The following is a 22785-nucleotide window of genomic DNA, read 5'->3' as shown; positions in this document are numbered from 1 at the left end:
TTGTTCAGGTTTCTTGCAATCACATGCCACTCAGTAGCTGTTTTTGTAGCTTCATGCTTCACTCTCTTCTACATCATTCTTCAACTCTTTCATGCTTTTCTTAGTTATGGATCAGATTCATTGCTCTACAAGATGTTGGCAAAGGTATTTAGCTATACGTGGAAGAATGTCCATATCCGCAGCTGCCAGCTACTATATTGGCCAATATTCCTTCAGGATGGTGGTTTCAGGTAATGCAATCAATTGTACAAAAAACATCAAGAATTCCTAGGTTAGGGTGTCACACTTAAAAAAATTTCCACCAGGTCTGCATCTGCAGGAAGCATGGCTTAATGAAGAGGGTTCGTACTCATACCACATGGTTCAGATCCCATCTCCTTCCTAACCAACTAATATTACTTTCTCTGAGATGGTTATAAGGTTTTGTCTAGCTCAAGACTCAGAACATTATGAGAATCTGATTGAGTTGACTTTTTGCTAAACATATCATCTTGTTCTGACCTATCAAATGGTAGGCAATGACCTACATCTTCCTGTGTGACAGTAGTATGGAGGTCATGGTCATGATCAATCCATTTCTCCATATTATAGTTTTTGATAACTGATCTCCTTGTGCCTTGCTTAAGGCTTTGAAGTTTCATCTAATTTGTAGGTCCCGTTCAAGTGTAGAATATGCAGAAAGGGCTTCTTTGTGTAAACATTCAACATGGTCAAGCATAGCTGTTGATGTTATTTTGGGGAATATGGTTGGTTTCACATTGTTAGTGCATGCAGAAACTGTATCTTTATGGGTTTCAAACCTTGTCCATGACATAACAAATAATATATTACGTTCGGGTTGTGTGTGGCTGATGGGGGTCCCAGCAGGTTTCAAGCTGAATTTAGAAGTAGCTGGAATTCTTGGCATGCTTTCACTTAATGCAATTCAGATTTGGTCTACCCTCTGGATCTTTTTTGGTTTCTTCTTTGGTTATTTTCTCAAAGGACTTGCTATATCTGGCATCATTTTGGGGGCAACTATACTGGCTTCTCTAATCAAAGACATGATTGTGCTAGCAACATTTCATATCTCAACTCTTCATTGGTTGGTGTCACTTCTATATTCACAACAGATCCAAGCATTGGCAGCCCTATGGCGTATTTTTAGGTAATGCTTGCCTTCTTTTTGTATTCAATAGTCAAAATATTTTCTTACAATCTCTCCTTATGGTTATGAACGTATTATCTCATTCCACTAACATGCATATCTCTTAATAAAACATAGAGAAGAATTTTGTATGTCTTGATGCCAATTGTAATGGTACCTTGCTTCTTTGATAAAGGCACCATTACCTTGCTTCTTTTAGTATATAGTGATTCCAATTGTAATGGTACCTTGCATGTTCTTGATATGTTCTTTCCAATCTCTATGTAAAAAATAAAGTGTTTTAAATTCATATTGGGTATTTTTTTTTCCGGAAATAAGTTCTTATTTTATTAAAAGAATTAAAGATTTGTACATCCAAATTTCACCATACATTGGAGGCAATGAGGCATTATGGTAGGGGTTCTGCCTACCTCAGGTGACTCTTTGAGGGAGCCACAACCTCCTCAGAAACAGAAAGGAGAAGATGTTAGGGTAAATGGGTAATGGTTCTTGTCCCTTAATTTTAGCTAGGTCTTTTGATGGAGGGCTTCACGGCCACTATATAGCTGATGTAGTGCTTGTAACAAACTCCGACAGTGACAGACAGTTAGCTGATGTGGCTCTGGGTTTTCTGGAATATACTCCAACCACAGCTGGCTGAGCAGAAACTCCAGGAATTGTGGTATCCTTCTGTGCTGAGCACTGGGCTGGGCCCTAACACATTATCACCTCCATAACCCCTGGTAACATAGACTTTTCATATACCTGTGTTACTGGGTATAATTAATTGCAACTCTCTTTTCATAATGACCACCCATTTTTCCAGCTCTATAATGTTGTATAAGTGGCATGAGAAGGTCTTTGCTTTCTAATAGTATAGGGTAGTGGTGCCTCATTGCTGATAGGTTATGTGGGAAAAGTTCAGGACAATGGTGAGAGCAAGGGGTTTGATTTACTAATGAAAACCTAAAGGTTTGTGGGGCTTTTGATTAGTGAAAAGAAAGGCATACAAGTCTGTTTTTGTAAAGCGACAATGTACTGGTTAAAACAGTCATCAAATTTTGGTGAAAATCTTGAAATCAGTTTTGCACTTTCTCTTATAGTAGTTTTTTTTTTTTTTTTTTGATAAATACATATTTAGTCTTCTTTTGGAGCTTTCTCTTATAGTAGGTTCACTTACCATAGTCAAGGTGTCTAGGTGATTCTGGGCAACAATGGGGTGCCTAGTCACCTAGTGATAGAAGTTTCATAAAAAACTAAGTTTTTCCTATTTCCCTAGATTTATATACCATTCAACAAGCATATTAATTGAAAACAATAGCAAATATCACTATTAAGAACATTAAGTTCTCTAAAAAACGTGACAAATTATCATGCCTAGGACAGTAGTATTTCAAATATATTAACTTCAGTACTTTCAAAAATAATACTAATATAATAAGTATTTAATCGAGTAATTTTATATCAAATTAGCAACTAAAGAAGGTTATAATTTTTTATGATAAAATTTAAGATATAGAGTAAGTAAAAGGGAAAAGGTTGAGGGTGGAGCTGCTGTATTATGAATGTAAGAGAGAGAGAGAGAGAGTAGAAAAATAAAAAAAAGAAACCTCTTTATGCTTTTATTCTTTTTTCCCCTTCTTAAACCCTTGGATCTTTTGAGTTTTGTACTTTGTTAATGGAGTGGTTGTCTATGCTTTTCTATTTGTTCAATGACAGGGTTATGTAAGTGTTTAAATGTCTAGTATGGGTTTTGGTCAGTTTATGTATTTTGTTACTATAGAGGGTTATGATTATAATTTTACTTGACTGAAATAGCTGTTAATCAAACCAGGTTTTGATGAGAAATCAGCAAAGAAAAGGAGAATAAAAAAAAAGAAGAAAAAGAGCAGAAGAGAAAACACAAAGACAATGAGAGAAAAGGGGTGTGCTGATAAAAAAAGAGTGGAAAGGGGTGTAGAATCTTGTAGTCCTGTCACCCCCAATAATTGCTATTTATATGTGAGCAAATAAAAAACATTATAATGGCAATAATAGCCCTGCCTATGTAAAAGAAAGAAACAAATAACAGCAATAAAGAATAAATAAATGGGACCACAAGACTTAATCTACTGTATCTCTACACTCCCTCTCGAGTTGGGAATAGATATTTGTCATTCCCAACTTAAGTAAATCTGTCTCCAACTTGACTTCAGTATTTGCTTTGGTGAAGAAATCAGCAAGCTACATATCAGAGGCAACATAAGAAAAAAACACTTCTTGAGAGGCAATTTTCTCTTTGATAAAATGTTGGTCCACTTTAATATGTTTTATTCTATTATGCTGTATTGGATTATGGGCAATATTAATGGTGGTCTGGTTATCACAATACAACATTAAGGGCCTTTCATACTCAATACCTAACTCTTCAAGTAGGGATCTCAACCATAACACTTCAATCACACCATTAGCTATAGATCTCTCTACCTCAACAATGGAGTAGACAACAACATTTTGTTTCTTACTCCTCCATGAAACAAGATTCCCTCCAAGTCTCTAACAAAGGTACAATACCTTGAAGTAGATCTCCTATCATCAACACACCCGGCCCAATTTGCATCATTGTACACTTTATCTTCATATGACTGTAGAGATATAGTAGATCCAACTTAATTTGTAGTGTTTAGAAAATTGGACCAGACCGGCCAATTGAACTAGTTGAACCGTGACCTAGGGCCCTGATTGGTTTGATCACACCCCAATAACCAGGCTTGCTCAAAACCGGCTGACTGGCCGGTTTAATCAGAAAACCGGTGAATCCGTATTGGTTTCATGAAACTGTCCGAGTCCATACATAAGTGAAATTTTAAAATGTTGTTAACAAGATTTGAACCCAAGATCTCTTATTTTTACAGATTACTTAATTACCACTAATCCACCTCTTATGCTAATTAATGACTATTTACTGTACATATTACATTATTATGCACATATTTTAAAGAAAATGTAAGTTAAAAGGCTTAAATCCTAGTCATTTGTTTTAAAAATTAAGAAGCTTACCATCCATTCACCATATTTTAAGTACATTAAAAGTTGTAAAATATATTATATATAGTATTTATATGACCCGTAGTATATATATGTATATGCCAAGTCATCATGGTTCGACCTCAGGTTCAACCCCAGTTGAACCTCTGACCCGCGAACCTTTCCCTTCTCTAGTTTTATGCTCGGTCCGATTCTTTGAACATTGTTAATTTGTGGTGGTCCCATATTATTTTATTGCTGTTTTCTTTTATTCTTTAGGCAACAGGGTATTATGGTCATTGTACTTTGTTTTTATTTTTCTCATATAAATAACAATGAATGGGGTGGCAAAACCACAAGATACTATGCCCCTTTTTTCTTCTTTCCTTTGTGTTCTCTTTTCCTCTTCTCCTTTGCTCTCTCTTCTCTTTTCTTTTATTTTTCTTATTGAAATCTATTTTAAACTTGGTTTGACCACCAACTATTTCAACCAAGTTGGTAGTAGATCAGGTCTAGGATCAAGTAGGGATCTCATGTGGTCTTGATCTAATTGGCTACATAAGATCTTTCTAGGGCTGGAGTAATGGACCTTTTGACTTTGACAGCTTAACATTCAACTCTAAAGGGGTATCAACCTGCTTGTCATCAATATGACCAGCCAACTTGATAAGATTAGATCGGTGTTTTAAAAGGCGTGGGAGGCATATGCATGGAAGCGCACCTCCAGGTGAGGTGCTCCCAAAACGCCTTGAGGCGTATGCCAGAGGTGCTGACACCTCTGAGGTGTACGACTCAGGTACAAGAGGCGTACGCCTAATGTGCTTTTTTCATGAGGCGTGCTAGAGGCGTACGCCTCATGCGCCTCATGCACATCTTATATAAAAAGACAGAAAAAAAAGAAAAAGGAAAAAAGGAAAAGAAAGGGAAGGGAAAGAAAAAGAAAGAGAAGAAAAAAAAAAGAAAAGGAAAGAAAAGAAAAGGAAAGGGAAGGGAGGAAAAGATAAGGGGAAAGAAAGTGGTTTGCCCCCTGTCCCTTCGGCTGGGGTCTTCTCCCCCCAGACCCCCTGCCCCCTTTTAAAACATGGATCAGATGCATACTTGTGTTGATAAATTTGAATAATAAATCAGATGCATACTTGTTAGTTGAGTAAACATTGTAGAACTCATTTTTCTTCAAAGAATAATAAATTTGAATTTCTTTTCCATATTGTTCATTATGATGTTTGGGGCCTAGTTACGTTACCATTTGAAAGTGGCTACAAGTATTTTATTACCTTTATTGATGACTTTTCCAGGCACACATGGGTGTATCCCATGCGAACTAGGGATGAAGTAATTATCCAAGATATCCAAAGAATGATCTTCACCCAATTTCAAACTGAAATCCAAATCTTCCAATCTGATAATGCCAAAGAATACTTTCATAATGATCTTATGGAGTTCTTTGCTTTATTTCGATCACTCCACCGTAGCTCATGTGCTCGAACACCACAACAAAATGGTGTTGCTGAAAGAAAGAACTGTTATCTTCTTGAAGTGGCTTGGGGATTATTGATTCATATGAATGTCTCTAAACATTTTTGGCTTGAAGCTATTCTTTGTGCTGTTTATCTCATTAACCGATGCCATCTCAATGGTTAGAGTACAAAGCCCCACATCAACTTCTGTATCCCAAGGCTCCTCTTTTGTCTATTCCTCTCCGTGTTTTTGGTTGTCATTGTTTTGCCTAAAACTTGTCACCCACCCATAGGAAATTGGATCCTTGTGCTATTCTTTGCATTTTCTTGGGGTACCCTACAACTCAGAAGGGGTACTGGTGCTTTGATCTTGTTTCTCGATAATATCATGTTTTTATGGATGTCTCCTTTTTTGGAAGTGAACATTTTTTTCCTGTTTCTCCTCGGGGGGAGTGTAGGCATGAGGAAAAACAAGTTCAAAATCCTCCTCTGCCTCAGAATTCAGCTCCCTCCTCTACCTGATCCCCCTCCCTTCCGTGTTTTCTGTCGCCGTCACAAAGGCCAAACAAGTTCAAGAGCTGTGGAGTATCTAGAAGCTGTACTAACAATGCCATCAAATTCTCCAGTGATGGATCCCACCCAGCTAGGTACCTTAGTTCCCACTGATTTTTCTGACCCTATTGCTATTGATACCTCCAGTGCTGATGATCTTGACTGTCCTATTGCTCACCGGAAGGGTGTTAGGTCTTGCACTACATTTCACCTTTCTTTCGGACATTCCTCTCTTCCATTGACAATGTTCCTATTCCTACTCCTAAGAATGTGGAAGAAGCTCTCTCGGTGCCTGAATGGACAAATGCAATAAAGGAAGAAATTAATGCATTACATAAAAATGGTACAAGGGAGTGGTATAAAGCTCGTCTAGCAGCAAAATGGTTCACTCAAGTGCATGGGGTGGATTATGTACAAACTTTTGCATTAGTTGCTAAGATGAACTCCATTAGGGTTCTTTTCTCTTTAGCTGCTAACTTCGATTGGGACCTTCACCAATTGGATATCAAGAATGCATTTCTAAATGGGGATCTTGAAGAAGAAGTGTACATGGTACAACCCCCTGGTTTCTAGGTTCAAGGTAATGAACAAAAGGTATGCAGGTTGAAGAAGTCATTATATGGCCTAAAACAATCACCAAGAGTTTGGTTTAGCAAATTCCAGGTAGCTATACAACAAAAAGGCTACAAGCAATGCCAATCTGATCATACATTGTTTGTGAAAAGAGAGGAAGGGAAAATTGCAGCCCTAATGGGGATCTTGAAGAAGAAGTGTACATGGTACAACCCCTTGGTTTCTGGGTTTAAGGTAATGAACAAAAGGTATGCAGGTTGAAGAAGTCATTATATGGCCTAAAACAATCACCAAGAGTTTGGTTTAGCAAATTCCAGGTAGCTATACAACAAAAAGGCTATAAGCAATGCCAATCTGATCATACATTGTTTGTGAAAAGAGAGGAAGGGAAAATTGCAGCCCTAATAGTGTATGTTGATGATATAGTTATCACTGGTGATTGGAAAAATGAAATTCAAAAATTGAAGGGATATCTTGGTACTCAGTTTGAGATGAAAGATCTAGGTCCTTTGAGATACTTCCTTGGAATTGAAGATGCCCGCTCACAAAAGGGTATCTCATTTCTCAGAGAAAGTATGTCTTAGATTTGTTACTGGATACAAGAAAATTGGGAGTGAAACCCGTTGATTCTCTTATTGATCCTAATCACAAATTGAGTGTCCTAGTCATCAAAGATGTGAAGCAATTTCAGAGGCTTGTAGGAAGATTGCTATATCTCTCCATGACTCGACTAGACATTGCTTATGCAGTAGGTGTTCTTAGTTAATTCATGCATGCCCCTAAGACCACCCACCTTGAAGCAGTTGAAAGAATTCTCAGATATCTTAAGAAATTCCCAGGTGCAGGTTTATTGTACCAAAAGAACGGGCATTTGAAGGTTGAAGTGTATATTGATGCAGATTGGGCAGGATCCCTGGATGATAGGAAGTCTACCAACGGCTACTGTATCTTTGGGAGGAAACCTAGTCACATGGAGAAGCAAAAAGCAGAATGAGGTGGTTAGGTCTAGTGCTGAAGCTGAATATAGAGCAATGTCTCATGGAGTGGCTGAAATAATGTGGCTAAAAAAATTGTTGAGTGAGCTAGTATTTACAGTTGATGGACCTATGACTTTATATTGTGATAACAAGGTAGTCATAAACATTGCTGCTAACCCAATATTGCATGATAGAACAAAGCACATTGAGGTAGACAAGCATTTCATCAAACAAAAGGTTGTCAAAGGGGAAGTGTGCACCCCCTATGTCAGGTCGGAAGACCAACTTGCGGACATCTTCACAAAAGGGTTGCATCATTTGCGGCATAATGATTTATGTGACAAGTTGGGCATGATTGACATCTGTGTCCCAACTTGAGGGGGAGTGTTAAAAGTCTGTTTATAAGATCTTTGTCCTTTGTTTTTTATTTCCGATTAGTATCACAGGGGTATTATTGTAATTCCCCCTCTTTTATGTTATGTTATGGTTGCCCTAATATAAATACCAAAAAGCTGGCGCCGCCAGTATAGTCTTTTGCTCTCAGATCTCTCTCTTCTCTCTTCTTTCTTGTTGGATGTACATGTAAAGTTTCTATGCTTAGATACATATCAATACTCATTTTTGCAGAAGATAGGACTATTTCTTCATTCCTGCTGACATTTTGTGTTCTTTTATGGGTAAGTTGATTAGTAAGTTAAGATGTACATGATTTTCCTATGACAGGAGAAGTTCCAAAGTGATAGGTTAAAGTACTATACCTTCATCCTGAAATGGTTTCTTTAGTTCTTATTTTTTGGTAGGAAAAATGGTTTCTTTAATTCAGCTATAAAGGAACTGATTGTTTTTGGGCTATTGGCAGGGGTCGAAAATGGAACCCACTTCGGCAGAGGTTTGATAGTTATGACTACATGGTGGAGCAACATATTGTTGGATCTCTTCTGTTTACACCCCTCCTACTTCTACTACCTACAACTTCTGTTTTCTACATTTTCTTCACAATTATTAATATGGTCTTTAGTTGCATCTGCATATTAATCGAAGTCATTGTATCAATTCTTCATGCTACACCTTATGCTAAAATTTTCCTTTGGATGGTAAAACCGAGAAGCTTTCCCTGTGGAATATGGTTTGAACCATTACCTTGTGCAGATAATAAAGTTGTTGGTTGTTCAGAGATTGGATGTATTAATGAACAACGTTCAGGATATGGAAAGTCTCTAGAAGGGAGGACAAAGCAGGAAGATAGCAAAATATGTGGGAGCCTGATTTCATCGCTTCAAAGCAACTTTTCAAATATAGGTAAGAGTCTTGCATGACTTTGGTGAGTTGTTATTGTATTATCTGTATTCTTAATGTGCTTGGTTGGGGAGATCATTAAGCACATGATCAAATAATTTTGGCATATCACTACTAATCCATTGTCAAATTATTTGGTAAAAATGATGAAGATATGCCAAAAAAATTTTTTGGTACATCATCATTTTTACCAAATATTTTGATAATGGTGTTATCAGGCCTGTATTTATTTAAATAAATAAAAGAAAAAGGTTCTGGTATGAGTCTAGATTGAGGAGTGAAGGAGAAGAGGAGAAGAGGGAGACGAATAGAGTAGGGCAAAACAGTCTCAGTCATGTATGAGAACTGCCACCCGTATATGTTTAATTCATAATGACATGTAGAATTACAATATTACCCCTGTATACTTAGACTTAAGAATAAAGACAAAAACAAAGTTAAAAGAGGGGAAAAGACTAAAATAACCCTAGAACAAGCTGTATTTTAACACTCCCCCTCAAGTTGGAGCGTATATATCATACAACTCTAACTTGTTACAAATGTATTTCATTTGAGCACCACTCAAGCCTTTGGTAAATAGGTTAGCTATTTGATCTTCAGACTTCACATATGAGGTAATCATTTCACCACTAATCATCTTTTCTTTAACAAAGTGACAATCCACCTCTATGTGTTTGGTCCTCTCATGATACACTGGATTGGAGGATATATGAATATCTGCCTGGTTGTCACAAAATAGCTTCATGGGGGTTGTGACTGATGTTGATAGATGTATTGTATGTACTGTACACAGGTTTAGTGCCCGCAGGAATATTTTTGTAATTTTGTAGACCTCTTGTGTTGTAAGGCTAGTATAGTATAAATACAAATGCTTCACTCGAATGAAGCAGTTCTTTTGAGGCCTTAAGTCTGCAGCCTCTTCTCTTCTCCTTCTTCTTCTTCCTTTCTTCTTCTTCTTCTTCTTCTTCTTCTTCTGCTCAACATGGCATCAGAGCGGAACCGACCAGGCCTGGAAAACAACTAGTTGAGGTCTCTCTCCACTGCTGCATAGAAGCTATAGTCCTGATGCTCGAAAACAAGGAAGAGGAAGCATTCTCTAGTGTTGCGGTTAGTCTCCACTGCCGAGTAGGGTTCTGCTACAAGAAAGCTGACTGTTCAACTTCCTAGCGCAGAAAAGGGTTCTGCTACAAGTTTTTTCTTCTTTATCCTCCAGCCCAGGTGCTGGTGACTGGAGTTGTTCGGCTAAGAAGACTGTAGAAAACAATCCCAGATGTACGAAGAAGGGTTCTGGCCTGCAGAGAAGATTGAGTCCATGAGTGTACTGCCTATTCACAGTTCGGGTGACCTAGGTACTGAACTGAAGTTTCTCAGTTTATGGTTCTCTGCTTGCACTATTTCGATGGACTGTTAATGTCCTAAAATCTGAGTAGGGACTGTTTGGCTGTTTTTTTTCCCCTCCGATTGTGTGTTGCTCTATTCAGCTCTCTAAGGGACTGTTGATGAACCCTAAGCCCTAAGTGACTATTCGGCTGCCCTGGAAAGTGGATATCAGCCGATTAGGTGTGGTGAACCACCACTTGTATTGCTGTTCCTACTGAGAGAGCTTCATGAAAGTTGTAAAACTGTAGGTCATTCAGACCTGGTTACACTACAAGTGCAGTGTTTGTATGCCCCAAACTAGTACTGCAGCTGAAGTGTTTGTGCTTGGTTCTCTGTGAAACCGAAAATCAGCAAGTGCCTAGTTGTGGACTGTAGCAGCTCTGTAAGGCAGTATGCCTTTGGTTTTGTTTACTTCTAAACCTAGAATCATGAATAGTGAAGATTCAACTACATCCGAAATCTCCACAATGCTGAATGGAATGAGTGGGAGCAGTGACCTATCCTTCCCTATGGCTGTTGTTCCTCTTGATGGGTTAAATTACCTAGAGTGGTCAAGAGGGATCAAGTTATACAAAACTGCAAGGGGAAAAATAGGCTACATAAATGGAAGAATCAAAGAACCACCTTCTGGAAATGCATAACATGATAGATGGGATCAGGAGAATAGTATGGTTATGTCATGGCTTTTGATCTCCATGCAACCGCAAATAAGGAAGAACTTCATGTGGACTGAAACTACAAATGAGATATGGGAACAGGCAAAATCCACATATTCTGAACTTCGACACTATGCCAAGATTTATCAACTGCAAGCAGCCTCATCTACTTGTCAACAGGGGGAGAGAAGTTTATCAGTTTATTACTCTGACTTGACCACTGTTTGGAAGGAGTTGGATCATTACCAGAATATTGATTGGAAGTGTGGTGAAGATGCAAAATTGTATAAAAACTTGTCTCACATCAAAGAGTGTTTGCTTTTTTACATGGTTTCAATCCTATCTATTAATCCATCAGAGTACAAATTCTAAGTTCTAAGGATCTTCCTTCAATTCAGGAGGTTTATGCTCTTGTCCAGTCTGAAGAGAGTAGGAGAAACTTGATGAACAACACCAGAGGGGATGCAATTGTGTTGGCGGCAAAGGGGGGTACCTCTACTAGTGGTGGACCTTCTTCCAAGAGAGGGGATCTCCAGAAGAAAGCAGAAAGTAGGTGATCAAGACTACAATCAGCCTTGAACCCTAATAAATTTCAGATTGGAAAAAGTAGAAGAAAAGAAGAGAAAGGGAGAAAAGAGAGGAGAAGAGCTGGAGAAACAAAGGTTGAAAGAAGGGACAAATTCTCAATGATCTGCCACCGCCACTCTCTTAGTATTTATAGGTTATGTTCAGTACATAGGGAAAATGACAGATCTGCCCTTAGTACTTACATGACAAATAAAGCAAATAAAAACTGAAATAACAAACTGACCACCAACTGACACTACCATGACTGAAACAAATAATTACACATACTGTCCTACGAATACAATGGGGATCACAACTATGGGTCCCACATCAGTGTTCTCTACACTCCCCCTCAAGTTGGGAATAGATATTTATCATTCCCAACTTGGATAGGTCTGCCTCTAACTTCTTCCTTGGTACTGCCTTGGTGAGGATATCCGCGAGCTGCATGTTGGATGTGATATACTGGAGACACACTTCTTGTGATGAGACCCTCTCTCGCACAAAATGTCGATCAACTTCAATGTGTTTAGTTCTGTCATGCTGCACCGGATTGTGGGCTAATTAATAGCCACCTGATTATCACAATACAACATCAAGGGCTTCTTATAATCAATACCCAACTCTTCAAGTAGTGATCTCAGCCATAGGATTTCAGCCACTCCGTTAGCCATTGACCTGTACTCAGCTTCAGCACTAGAGCGGGAAACAACACTCTGCTTCTTACTCTTCCAAGAGACAAGGTTACCTCCCACAAGGGCACAATAGCCAGAGGTAGACCCTCCTGTCATCAGCACTCCCAGCCCAATCGGCATCTGTATAGACCTCCACCTTCGTGTGATTATTGTTCTTGAACAGTATACCTCTACTCGGGTATCTCTTCAAGTATGCTAATATTCTCTCTGCCGCAAGAAGATGAGTAGTTCTAGGGGAATGCATGTACTGGCTGACAACACTAACTGCATAACTGTTATCTGGCCGAGTGAGGCAGAGATATAGGAGCTTTCCAACCAACCGTTGGAACATAACTTTGTTTTCAAGAGGCTCCCCGCCCTCTGCACTAATCTTGTGATTCTGTTCAATGGGTGTATCAGCAGGCTTAACACCTAACTTTCCAGTTTCTGCCAACAGATCCAAAATATATTTTCTCTGAGAGATAAAGATCGCTTGTTTAGATCTAGCAACCTCAATACCCAAAAAATACCGTAGTGTACCAAGGTCTTTCACCTCAAACTTTTGATGAAGGAGCTGTTTGAGGGACTCAATCTCACTACTACTATTTCCTGTCAATACAATATCATCCACATACACAACAAGCAGGGTCGGAGAGGAGTCCACCCTCTTAATGAACAGTGAATGATCTGACTGGGCCTATACATAACCGAATTTTCCAAGGGCTAGTCTGAATCTATCAAACCAGGTTCTAGGTGACTGCTTCAAACCATACAATGCCTTGTTCAGTCGGTAAACCTTCTTACCTGTCTCTGTATCATAGAATCCAGGAGGCAACTGCACGTAGACTTCTTCCTGTAAGTCTCCATTCAGAAAAGCATTTTTAACATCCATTTGGAACAGGGGCCAAGAATGATTTGCTGCAAGGGATAACAGAACTCAAATGGTGGTCATCTTGGCTACTGGGGCAAAGGTCTCCAAGTAGTCTATACCATAAGTCTGGATGAACCCCTTTGCAACCAGCCGGGCTTTGTACCTTTCAATGGAGCCATCAACATTATGCTTTACAGTAAATACCCATCTACATCCAACCGGTTTCTTTCCTTTGGGTAGGTCAACTAGCGCCCAAATATTATTTTTCAACAGGGCATCCATTTCAACTTTCATTGCATCTTTCCACTCTGGAACTGATAAGGCTTCTTGCACTGTTCTTGGGATAGGGACATTGGCAATGGAAGTGAGATAGGACCGGTAAGAGGGAGATAGGCGATCATAGGATAAAAACTGGGAAATGTAGTGAGCTGTAGATGTGGTGCAATGCCGTTTCCCTTTGCGGACGGCAATAGGGAGGTCAAGGTCATCTGCAGGAGGTAAAGGAACAGTGGAAGGTGTCTCAGTGGGCTCTGGGACTGTAATACCTGGATCTAGAGCCGTAGAAGGAACTGGAGCTGGCCTGGACTACCGATGACTGGGATCAACCTGCCTGCATCGCCTGTGATAGACTCTCAACTCTTGATCCCTCTGACCACCCTCACCATTACAGCCTTCTTCACCCAATGGAATAGGTAAAGGAACAGCCCCACTCCCACTGCACTCCCCCTGAGGAAAAAGACCCAAATCCCCACTGCGCTCCCCCTGAGGAGAAAGACCCAAATCCCCACTCTCATTACTCTTCCCCTGAGGAGAAACCCTAGGATAAAAGGGTGTCTCCTCAAAGAAGGTGGCATCCATGGAGACAGACTTCTTTCCCGAAACAGGATCATAACAGCAATAACCCTTTTGAGCTTGTGCATAGCCGAGGAAAATGCATTTGGAGGCCTTAGGGTCAAACTTGGAATGATGGGGCCCGAGAAGCTGAACGAAACAGGTACAACCAAAGGTTTTAAGGGGAATGGTAAACAACTCCTCGTCTGGGTATAGAAGGGAAAAAGGGGTTTTCATATCAAGAAACCGGGAAGGAACCCGATTAATGAGATATACTGCCGTGAGGATGGCATCACCCCAAAAGCGAATAGGTACATTGGAGGTAAACATAATGCTTCTAGCCACCTCCAAGATGTGCCTATTCTTCCTTTCGACAACTCCGTTCTGCTGTGGTGTATGAGGGCAAGTGCTCTGGTGAATAACTCCATGATGAAGGAGGTAGGAGGTCAATGGCTTAGCAAAGTATTCCTTTGCATTATCAGATCTAAGAACTTTGATCTTGGCCCCAAACTGGGTTAGAATCATTTGGTGGAAGTTTTGGGTCAGAGCAGGAACCTCATCTCGAGAACGCGTAAGGTAGACCCAAGGAAAACGGGTATGGTCATCAACAAACAACAGAAAATATCTGTACCCACCCATAGAAGGGATGTGATATGGCCCCCAAACATCAGTATGCACAATATCAAAAGAATATATACTCCTTTTGTTACTCAAAGAATAAGATGTTCTACAATGTTTGGCAAGCTCACAACTCTTACATCTCAACTTTGACAACTCAACAGACTCAAATAAAGCAGGAAGTAGACTCTTCAATGACCGGAAAGATAAATGACCTAATCGGTTATGCCAAAGCATATCCGGACTCACAAATTGATAAACAAAGGACTTCTTATCCACTGGCTCTTCCCAACGAGAACTCTCCCCGAGCAGATAGATCCCATTCGTCTCACGGCCAGTCTCAATCACCTTCCTTGTCTCCAAGTCCTGAAAAACACATCGGTCAGGGAAAAAGGTTACTGAACAGTTCATATGTTTGGTAATACTACTGACTGAAAGCATGTTAGTATCAAGCTTAGGAACATGCAAGACCGAAGATAGATAGATAGTATCCGATAACTTGATGTCACCCTTGCCAGAAATGGGAACAAGAGAGCCATCAGCAATGGATACTCTATCTCTACCGGAGGACAAGTGATAAGTAGTGAACAATGATGGCAAGCTAGTCATTTGGTCGGATGCACCTGAATCTATTACCCAACAATGTTCAGTATTACCTGGAGCTGAAGCATGGTAAGCTGAGGCTCGAGTACCTGAATGTGCAAAGGCAGATGTGGCAGGGGCCGTAGGTGACTGAGATGGCTGAGCTGAACTCCCAACTTCCTTTTCCAACTGTATTAGGGCAGCCCGAACTGCAGCTAAGGTCTCTAGGGGTGTGCCTTTTGTGCCTGACGAGGATGCTGAATCAGTATTCACAGCCACATGAGCATTACCCTTCTTATTTCTCAGATTACCAGGTCCCGTTTATCTTCCTTCTTCCTGTCCCTTTCTGGATCACCCCCTGACTTAGGTTTAACAGCTGCCAGGGTTGGGGAAAGAGGCTGAGGTTGCATCATGACTTTCCGCCTGGTTTCTTCACTATGCACCAGGGAGTATGCTTGAGAGAGGGTCACACTATCTCTGGTTAGTATCTATTGTCGCACAATGTCATATTCTGAATTCAGGCCAGCCAGGAATTCAAACACCCTATTTGTCTCGACTTGCTTTCTGTGAGTCTGTGCATCTCTGGGACTCTCCCACTCAATGGTCTCTAGGTGATCAATCTCATGCCACAGGGATTTCAAGGTAGAGAAGTAGACAGAAACTGGTTGGGATTTCGAATTGGCAATCCGGGTAAGTGCAATTAAATTAATTTTTATTTTTTTAGAATTAAAAAAAATGGCCGGCTCCTCCCGAAACCAATTCCCCAACATGTTCAATGTCGACGATATTCAGTCGCAGCATGGTAGTGTTAGCACCGTTATGGGTGCTATTGATATTGACGGAATTTCTACCCCTAGTATCAGTACTAGGGGAAAGAAAAAGGCCACTAAGTTGATTGGCCCGTTTTGGAAAATATTTAAAGTAGAGGAGGTTCAGGAGAAGGGAAAAAGAGCTATTTGCCAAAAATGTAGGAAAGGCTTTAGCTATTGTAGTAAGGGTGGTACTATTCATTTGGGCAGACATTTGCTCACCCATGAGAAAGAAGAAGAAGGGAGAGGAAACAACACAAACACAAATTGGGCGGGGGGAAATAATCCACAATTTAAAAGTATTGTTGTAATAATGGAAAATAAATTTAAAAAATATTGGGAGAACATTTTTCTTTATTGCTTAGCTATAATATTAGATCTTAGGATTAGGAAATATGGTTTAGATATTTTACTTGAAACATATTGTGAAAATATGAATATTGAAATTGGAAATAAAAAAGAAGAAATTAATAGTTTATTATTTGAAATGTATAGTTTATATGAATCTGGAGTAATAGAGAATAATAAAAATTCTACAACTTGTGCAATTGCATCTTTCACTTCTGGACTTGAGTCTAGTTGTGGAAGAGAATAACTTTTTTATTTAATAAGAGGCAGAAATCCATTGCCTCGACAACAAGTCCATTTATTGAACTTAATTTTTATTTACAAGCAAATTTTTCTACTTTAGGTGTGTAGAGAAGATGGGCCGAATGGCCCATAGGCTGTTTATCCTTTCTTATTTTTTATGTTATTTACTGTAATGGGCCTTATTTTGGGCCTATTTATTTTATGTTATGTTCTTTTAATTTCTTGCCTAACTAAGGGCCTCTTTGTAAATTATTAAAGTTTAACTTAATAAAATAGTGTTAGGGGGTAAGAGGAGAGATTAAGGTTCGAAACTCTCTTCCTCTGAACCCTTATTGCCGCCATCTTCTTCTTCATCTTCTCTTCCTTAGAAGAAGGATTTCTGCTGTTTTCTTTTGATTTCTGCATCTGTTTTAAACAGTCCTCTATTCTCAAGGACTGTTTTTCTTCTTGGTATCAGAGCAGCCCTAAACTTGACTTGGGCTCTCATGTAGGTGTTGTCCAGTCGATTACATGAGAGTTGTTCTAGGGCTGGAAGCTTCAGCTTGAGTCGCCTGGTTCTTGGAGGTCATTAGAGATTGAAGAAGGTGCGCAAGATTCAAATCTCTTGGAGAGCTGTCTGGTGACTAGGAAGAATCGGTGAAAACAGGTTGGTTCCTGATTTAGAGCTTAAATCAGAGATTGAGAGTGGTGCCCAATAATTTTTGGGTTGTTTTTTTTATATTTTTCTGGATTGTTAAAGTATCCAAAATTTCTCTGAAATCAGTACTGCTATTCGACTGTTCTTTTAGACTACTTTAGCCCAGAAATTTTTGGGTTGTTTTCATATTGTTTGGACTTTCAAGTGGCTGAAATATCTCTGGAATTAGTACTGCTGGTTGGCCTTTTCTTTTGGACTGTTTAGGGCACCTGTACAGACTATTTTCTGGGCTGTATTAATCGTTCGACAGTGTGGTCTCCTCTACTGTCCACCTTGTGTTTGTGAAAAAGTCTCTGAAGTTTTTTTGCTTCCTTTGGATGCTGTTTGGATAGTACCTGGAATTTCTGTTTAGAAAAGGAACTTTTCTGATTTTCTTTCTTGAAGACCGAACCAAGTTGGTTGGTGTATCGTGTAGTCTACAAGGTGCAACTTCTATTTCTGTTTCTCACAGCTTTTGGGTGTGACTCAGATTTGTGGTTCTGCTGCATTGAGGTAGGTTTAACACAGTCCTTGTTCCATCTTCATTTGGCGTCCTTTTTTGAACCTGGTTGAAATTTTTTTGAAGTGGTTAAAGATATGAACTCCCTAGAGATTGAAAACAAGAATGTTGCTGAATCCTGGCAGGTGCCGGGAGCCTCTATTGACTATTTACTGACTGTGACCACAATTAAGCTGGATGGAACTAATTATCTGGCATGGTCACAATCGGTAAAGATTCATATCTGTAGTAGAGGAAAGTGGGGTTTTATCTCTAGGAGCCAGAAGGCTCCCTCAGAAGATGATCCATCTTATGAGAAGTGGATGCAAGAAAATTATATTGTTATTGGGTGGCTTGTGAACTCAATGCAGCCACAAATTAACCAACACTATTTGTGGATGAATTCAGCAAAGGAAATCTAGGATAGTGTTGCTAAAACCTATTCCCAAAAATTAAATGTGGCTAGAGCTTACAAGTTGAGAAGTGATGTGAAGAATTTAAGACAGGGGGAGAAACCTTTAGTTGTATACTTCTCAACACTGAAGTCTTTGTGGCAAGAAATAGATTTGATAGAAGTTGTAACCTGGGACACCACTAATGATGCAGAGACCTACAGAAAACTAGTTGAGAGAAACAGGGTGTTTGAGTTCTTAACAGGACTAAACCCAGAGTATGATATTACAAAACAGAATATTTTATCCACGGATAGTGTCTCACTGTAACAAGCATATGCCTTGGTAAGTAGTGAAGAGAGCAGAAGGATTGTCCAGGTTCAAGGGGTTGGTCTAAATGATCACTTTGCTAGTATGAGAGTGAAACCCAAAGGGGTTGCAGGGACTCCTTGTGGCTCAGGGAAGAAAGAGGTTGTCTGTGAGTACTGTAAAAGGCCAAAACACACTAAAGACAAGTGCTGGAAATTACATCTTGAGCTTCTACCTCTTCGGTTTCAGAAGAAGCATGATAATAAAAGGGCAGGGAGTGCTAATGTGGCTGCTGGTCCAGATAGTGACAAGTACCATACTGAAGAGATGACAGCTTGTGCGCAGTTAGCAGCCATGTAAGCAGAATATGAGAAGTTTGGGAGGATGATCAGTCACCTAGATGGTGTGACTTATTCTTCCAACCCTTCAGAAAATTCAGCCTCTTCTGCATTTGCTCATTCAGGTATACGGGCTTCTGCCAATCATGCAACCATTTCAGGTAATCTTAAGATCCCTTGGATTATTGATTCAGGGGCTTCTGATCATATGACCAACCTTTCTACCTTGTTTGTTTCATATGATTTACTTCCTGGATGTGACAAAATCACCCTAGCCGATGGTTCTCTTGCCTCTATCTCCGACAAGGGAACCATCAAGGCTACAGATTCCTTGTTCCTACCTTCTGCTCTTCATGTACCTAGACTAAATACAAACTTGTTATCTGTAAGTAGTCTAACTAAGTCATTAAACTATTGTGTAACCTTCTTCCCTTCCTACTGTGTTTTTCAGGATCTGGAGTCTCAAAAGGTGATTGAGAGTGGCCATGAGGCGAATGGAATATACCTGCTTGATACTCCGGGACAGTGCCCTGAACAACCTGGAGAAGCTGCTTTTGGGTCTATATCTACAGAGTCTATCAGTCGAGTTATGTTATGTCATTTTCGTTTGGGTCATCTTTCTTTTTTTGCATTGAGTCATTTATTCTCTGAACTGTTTAAGGGAATTATTTTGTCCAATCTTCATTGTGAGTCTTGTGAGCTGTCAAAGCATTGTAGAAACAGTTATCCCTTGAGTAATAAAAGATCTCCTTTTAATATTGTGCACTCTAATGTGTGGGGGCTTTACCACTTACCCTTTATGGGTGGCTACAAATATTTTATCTTGTTCATTGATGACTTTTCTCAGTTTACTTGGATATTCCTGAAGAAATCCCATGATGAAGTTCCCAGACTTGTGAGGCAATTCCATGAATTTGTCCTAACCCAGTTTGATATCAGGATTAAAATTTTCAGATTTGACAATGTAAAAGAATATTTTGAGAAGAACTTGTCCTGCTATCTCTCTGACTTGGGGGTTATTCATCAAAGCTCCTGTGTTAGGACCCCAGAACAGAATGGAGTTGCTAAAAGAAAAAATAGACATATTGTAGAAGTTGCAAGAAGTATTTTGTTTGCCTCACATGTTCCTACAAAGTTTTGGGGTGATGGTGTTCTCACTGCTACCTATCTTATAAACCGTATGCCATCCAGGGTTTTGGGTTTAAGTCTCCTTTCAGTCTCCTTCATCCGGACAAGGAGCTTTTTTCTATTCCTCTTCGTGTCTTTGGCTGCACTTGTTATTACATATTCCTAATGTCCAAAGACATAAATTTGAACCAAAAGCCCACAAGTGTATCTTCCTTGGTTATTCCCCCACACAGAAGGGTTATTGTTGCTTTGATCCAAAGACTGGTACTCGATATGTCACAGTGGATGTCACCTTTGATGAGCTTTCTTCCTTTTATGGTTCCTCTATTGAAGAACATTGTCCAAAGGGGGAGGATTTGTCACAAGTCTTTTCTCTTCCTCTTCCTGTCCCAGTTGAGTCTTTTACTGAGTCTCTTCTTCAAATGAATCAAGGGAGGATTAATCATTCCACTCTCCCTGTCCCAGTGTTCCCCCCTTTTACCTCCTCGTCCTCTCTTTAATCCCAAGATGTATCAAAGGCAAAGATCCAGAAATGAGCAGGTTGTTTCCCCTACAACACATGAGCCTCATGCACTTCTAGTTACAGATGAGACAACAGGTACTGTTTCAGCCCCTTTGGAGCCATCATTCCCTGACCTTGATATTCCCATTGCTATTAGGAAAGGAAAAAGGAAGTGTACTGCACATTGCATTTCCAAACACCTTTCTTATAGTTTGCTTTCTCCTTCCTATTTTGCCTACCTTTCTTTTGTTTCCTCTAACCCTATTCCCAGGTCTGTGTCAGAAGCTCTTAATATTCCAGAATGGAGGGATGCTATGAGATTAGAAATTGATGCCCTGCACAAGAATGACACTTGGGAAGTGGTTGATTTGCCTGAAGGGAAGGATCCAATTGGCTGTAAGTGGGTCTTTACTATCAAATATCATGCTGATGGCTATTAGACAGTTTTGTATGCCCTTAGTTTCAATCAGAATGATGTACTTTATGAGTTTATTGTAAATGAATAAAAGTACATATTTGATTCATGTTCCCTTGGTATGTTTCTGTGTAATACCCTTAAACTGGACACTTAATGAGACACGTGTTAGTTTAGAATGTTCACAGCCAGTGGGTCGGTCTGGGGAGATCTATCCTGACAAGGCTGACACTATGGTGCCACCAAGTCGGTTGGGGTGGCCTGTCTCAGCTGTCAGGGTGTGAGACCCTAGGCACATACAGTGTAGGATTAATTGAATCTTTGAACTGGACCAGCTTTTCAGTATTGCCCTGGACCTTGGAGATTGATGGGCAAAACTGGAAAGTTACACCTGACCCCTAGACTCGATTATGATACTGCACTATGTATTGGATTGGGCTGTCTTTGATATACCAATCAGTGAGATCCTTAGCGAGGGTCAAAACCTGGGTATGTTGGGACAGTCTGAGAATTCATCTGAGTGGGTGATCATAGTGACAGGATCAACCCCTTTGTCGGACAAAGGTAATGATCGGTGATGCACTCTCACTGATGGAAACCAAGACTGCCGGCAGCCGATTTCAATCGTTGAGATTTGTTTTTGCAAAATATATTTATATATATATGTTATGGTTTCGAAATGATTTGCAAAAGGTTTTAATTCCCGGGATCCATATAAGTAGAGAGTGCAACACTGTTCCTTGTAGCCGAGGGAGAGGTCCTCTCTTGTCGGGTAGTGTATGATGATTATGGGCTGAGAGGTTAAGTGTAAGAACATTGAGGATAATACCTGATGGGCTAATCTTGCATCTGCCCACAGTCCCTGGGTGTTACAAGGTGGCTTGGCCCAGGGACCACTTAGGGTAAGTGTTGGGCCCATAGAGCCCATTTGATGGGTTTCGGGGGGTGCACTGTCCTTAACAGTGTATTCGACCAGACCTTGTAACAAAGGCTGGGCCGAACCCATGTGGCTGATGTGTAGATCAATGTTTGGGTCCCACGCCATACAAGGAAGATCAACTGGGCAACAGTTAGGAAGGTTAAGTGAGCACATAAGCTTAATGGGCCTAAAGCCCATTTCGAACTGGACTATTTTATTAGTTAATAATGGGGCGAATTCTGAGATGGATTAGCAGATAGGATAGGGTCTTGACCCTATCCACTCATGGAGTCCAGATCTGAATGTGATTCAGATCTAGAAACCTTCTAATGAGATTAGGAGAAAGCTAATCTAATCTGCAGATAAGATAAGGGTTTATCCCTATCACCTAAAGAGAGGTCTTATCCAAATATGATTTGGATAAGCAGCTCCTAATTGGATTAGGAGCTGATCTTTTAGGTTAACAAAAGAAGAAGGGGGCGACAGCCTTGAGAAGACATAGACACATTCAGATCCTCTTTAGTGCTGAAATCAGAGAAGAAAGAATTAAGCAACCCTGCAGAATTCTTTCTTGCCGCCCTGTTTGCCAGTTCGATCTCCAGTTGTGGGAGAAGTCATGATTCGATATTGGCATCAGTTCTTTGAGAAAGAATTGATAGGAAGTTGTGCTCACGTGCCATGAGGATTCTTGCGAAGGACAGTTCTTGGAGAAGAACACTGCTGATTCTGCTCCATCCTGGACTGCGCAATCTTTAGTGGGAGCAGTCTTTGGATCCTTCCTTGGGCGTGAACACCTTCGTTGGGGGATACTATTTCTCCGTATCAGGTATATTTCTCTCCTACTCCTTTTGGTTCAGATCTGGTTCAGTTTATGGTTCAAGAATGATCATTGAAAATATGATTTTCTAAATAGGGAATGCGATTCCCAGTTGAAGGGAGAGATTTTTTTTTTGAAATTCGCCCCTTATTCCACAATCTTTGGGCGTCCATACGATGGATCTCTCATCCCTTCAATGGCACCATTGAGAGGTAGATGGCTAG

The 22785-nt window shown here is 40.0% G+C and overlaps 1 protein-coding gene across 17 annotated transcripts in view; it reads left to right on the top strand.

Moving 5' to 3' along the window:
• The window catches only part of LOC104589577 (N-acetylglucosaminyl transferase component family protein / Gpi1 family protein), a 63142-nt gene that overhangs the window by 2715 nt on the left and 37642 nt on the right, over positions 1-22785 (top strand). For 14 of the 17 annotated variants that reach the window (XM_088898272.1, XM_010247929.2, XM_010247928.2 and 11 more), the window contains 3 exons: positions 9-230; positions 653-1147; positions 8551-8990. In XM_088898272.1, the coding sequence (XP_088754398.1) occupies positions 9-230; positions 653-1147; positions 8551-8990 (1157 nt within the window). Of the gene's footprint in view, positions 1-8; positions 231-652; positions 1148-8550; positions 8991-17057; positions 17204-22785 lie in introns of those variants that run through there. The other 3 variants (XM_010247930.2, XM_088898274.1, XM_088898271.1) reach the window with 3 other exon arrangements.

This window comes from Nelumbo nucifera, chromosome 2 (assembly GCF_055504915.1).
Source record: "Nelumbo nucifera cultivar China Antique chromosome 2, China Antique-T2T, whole genome shotgun sequence".
NCBI lineage: Eukaryota > Viridiplantae > Streptophyta > Magnoliopsida > Proteales > Nelumbonaceae > Nelumbo > Nelumbo nucifera.
The sequence above is the reverse complement of the archived record's forward strand: the minus strand, read 5'-3'. Positions and strand labels throughout refer to the sequence as shown.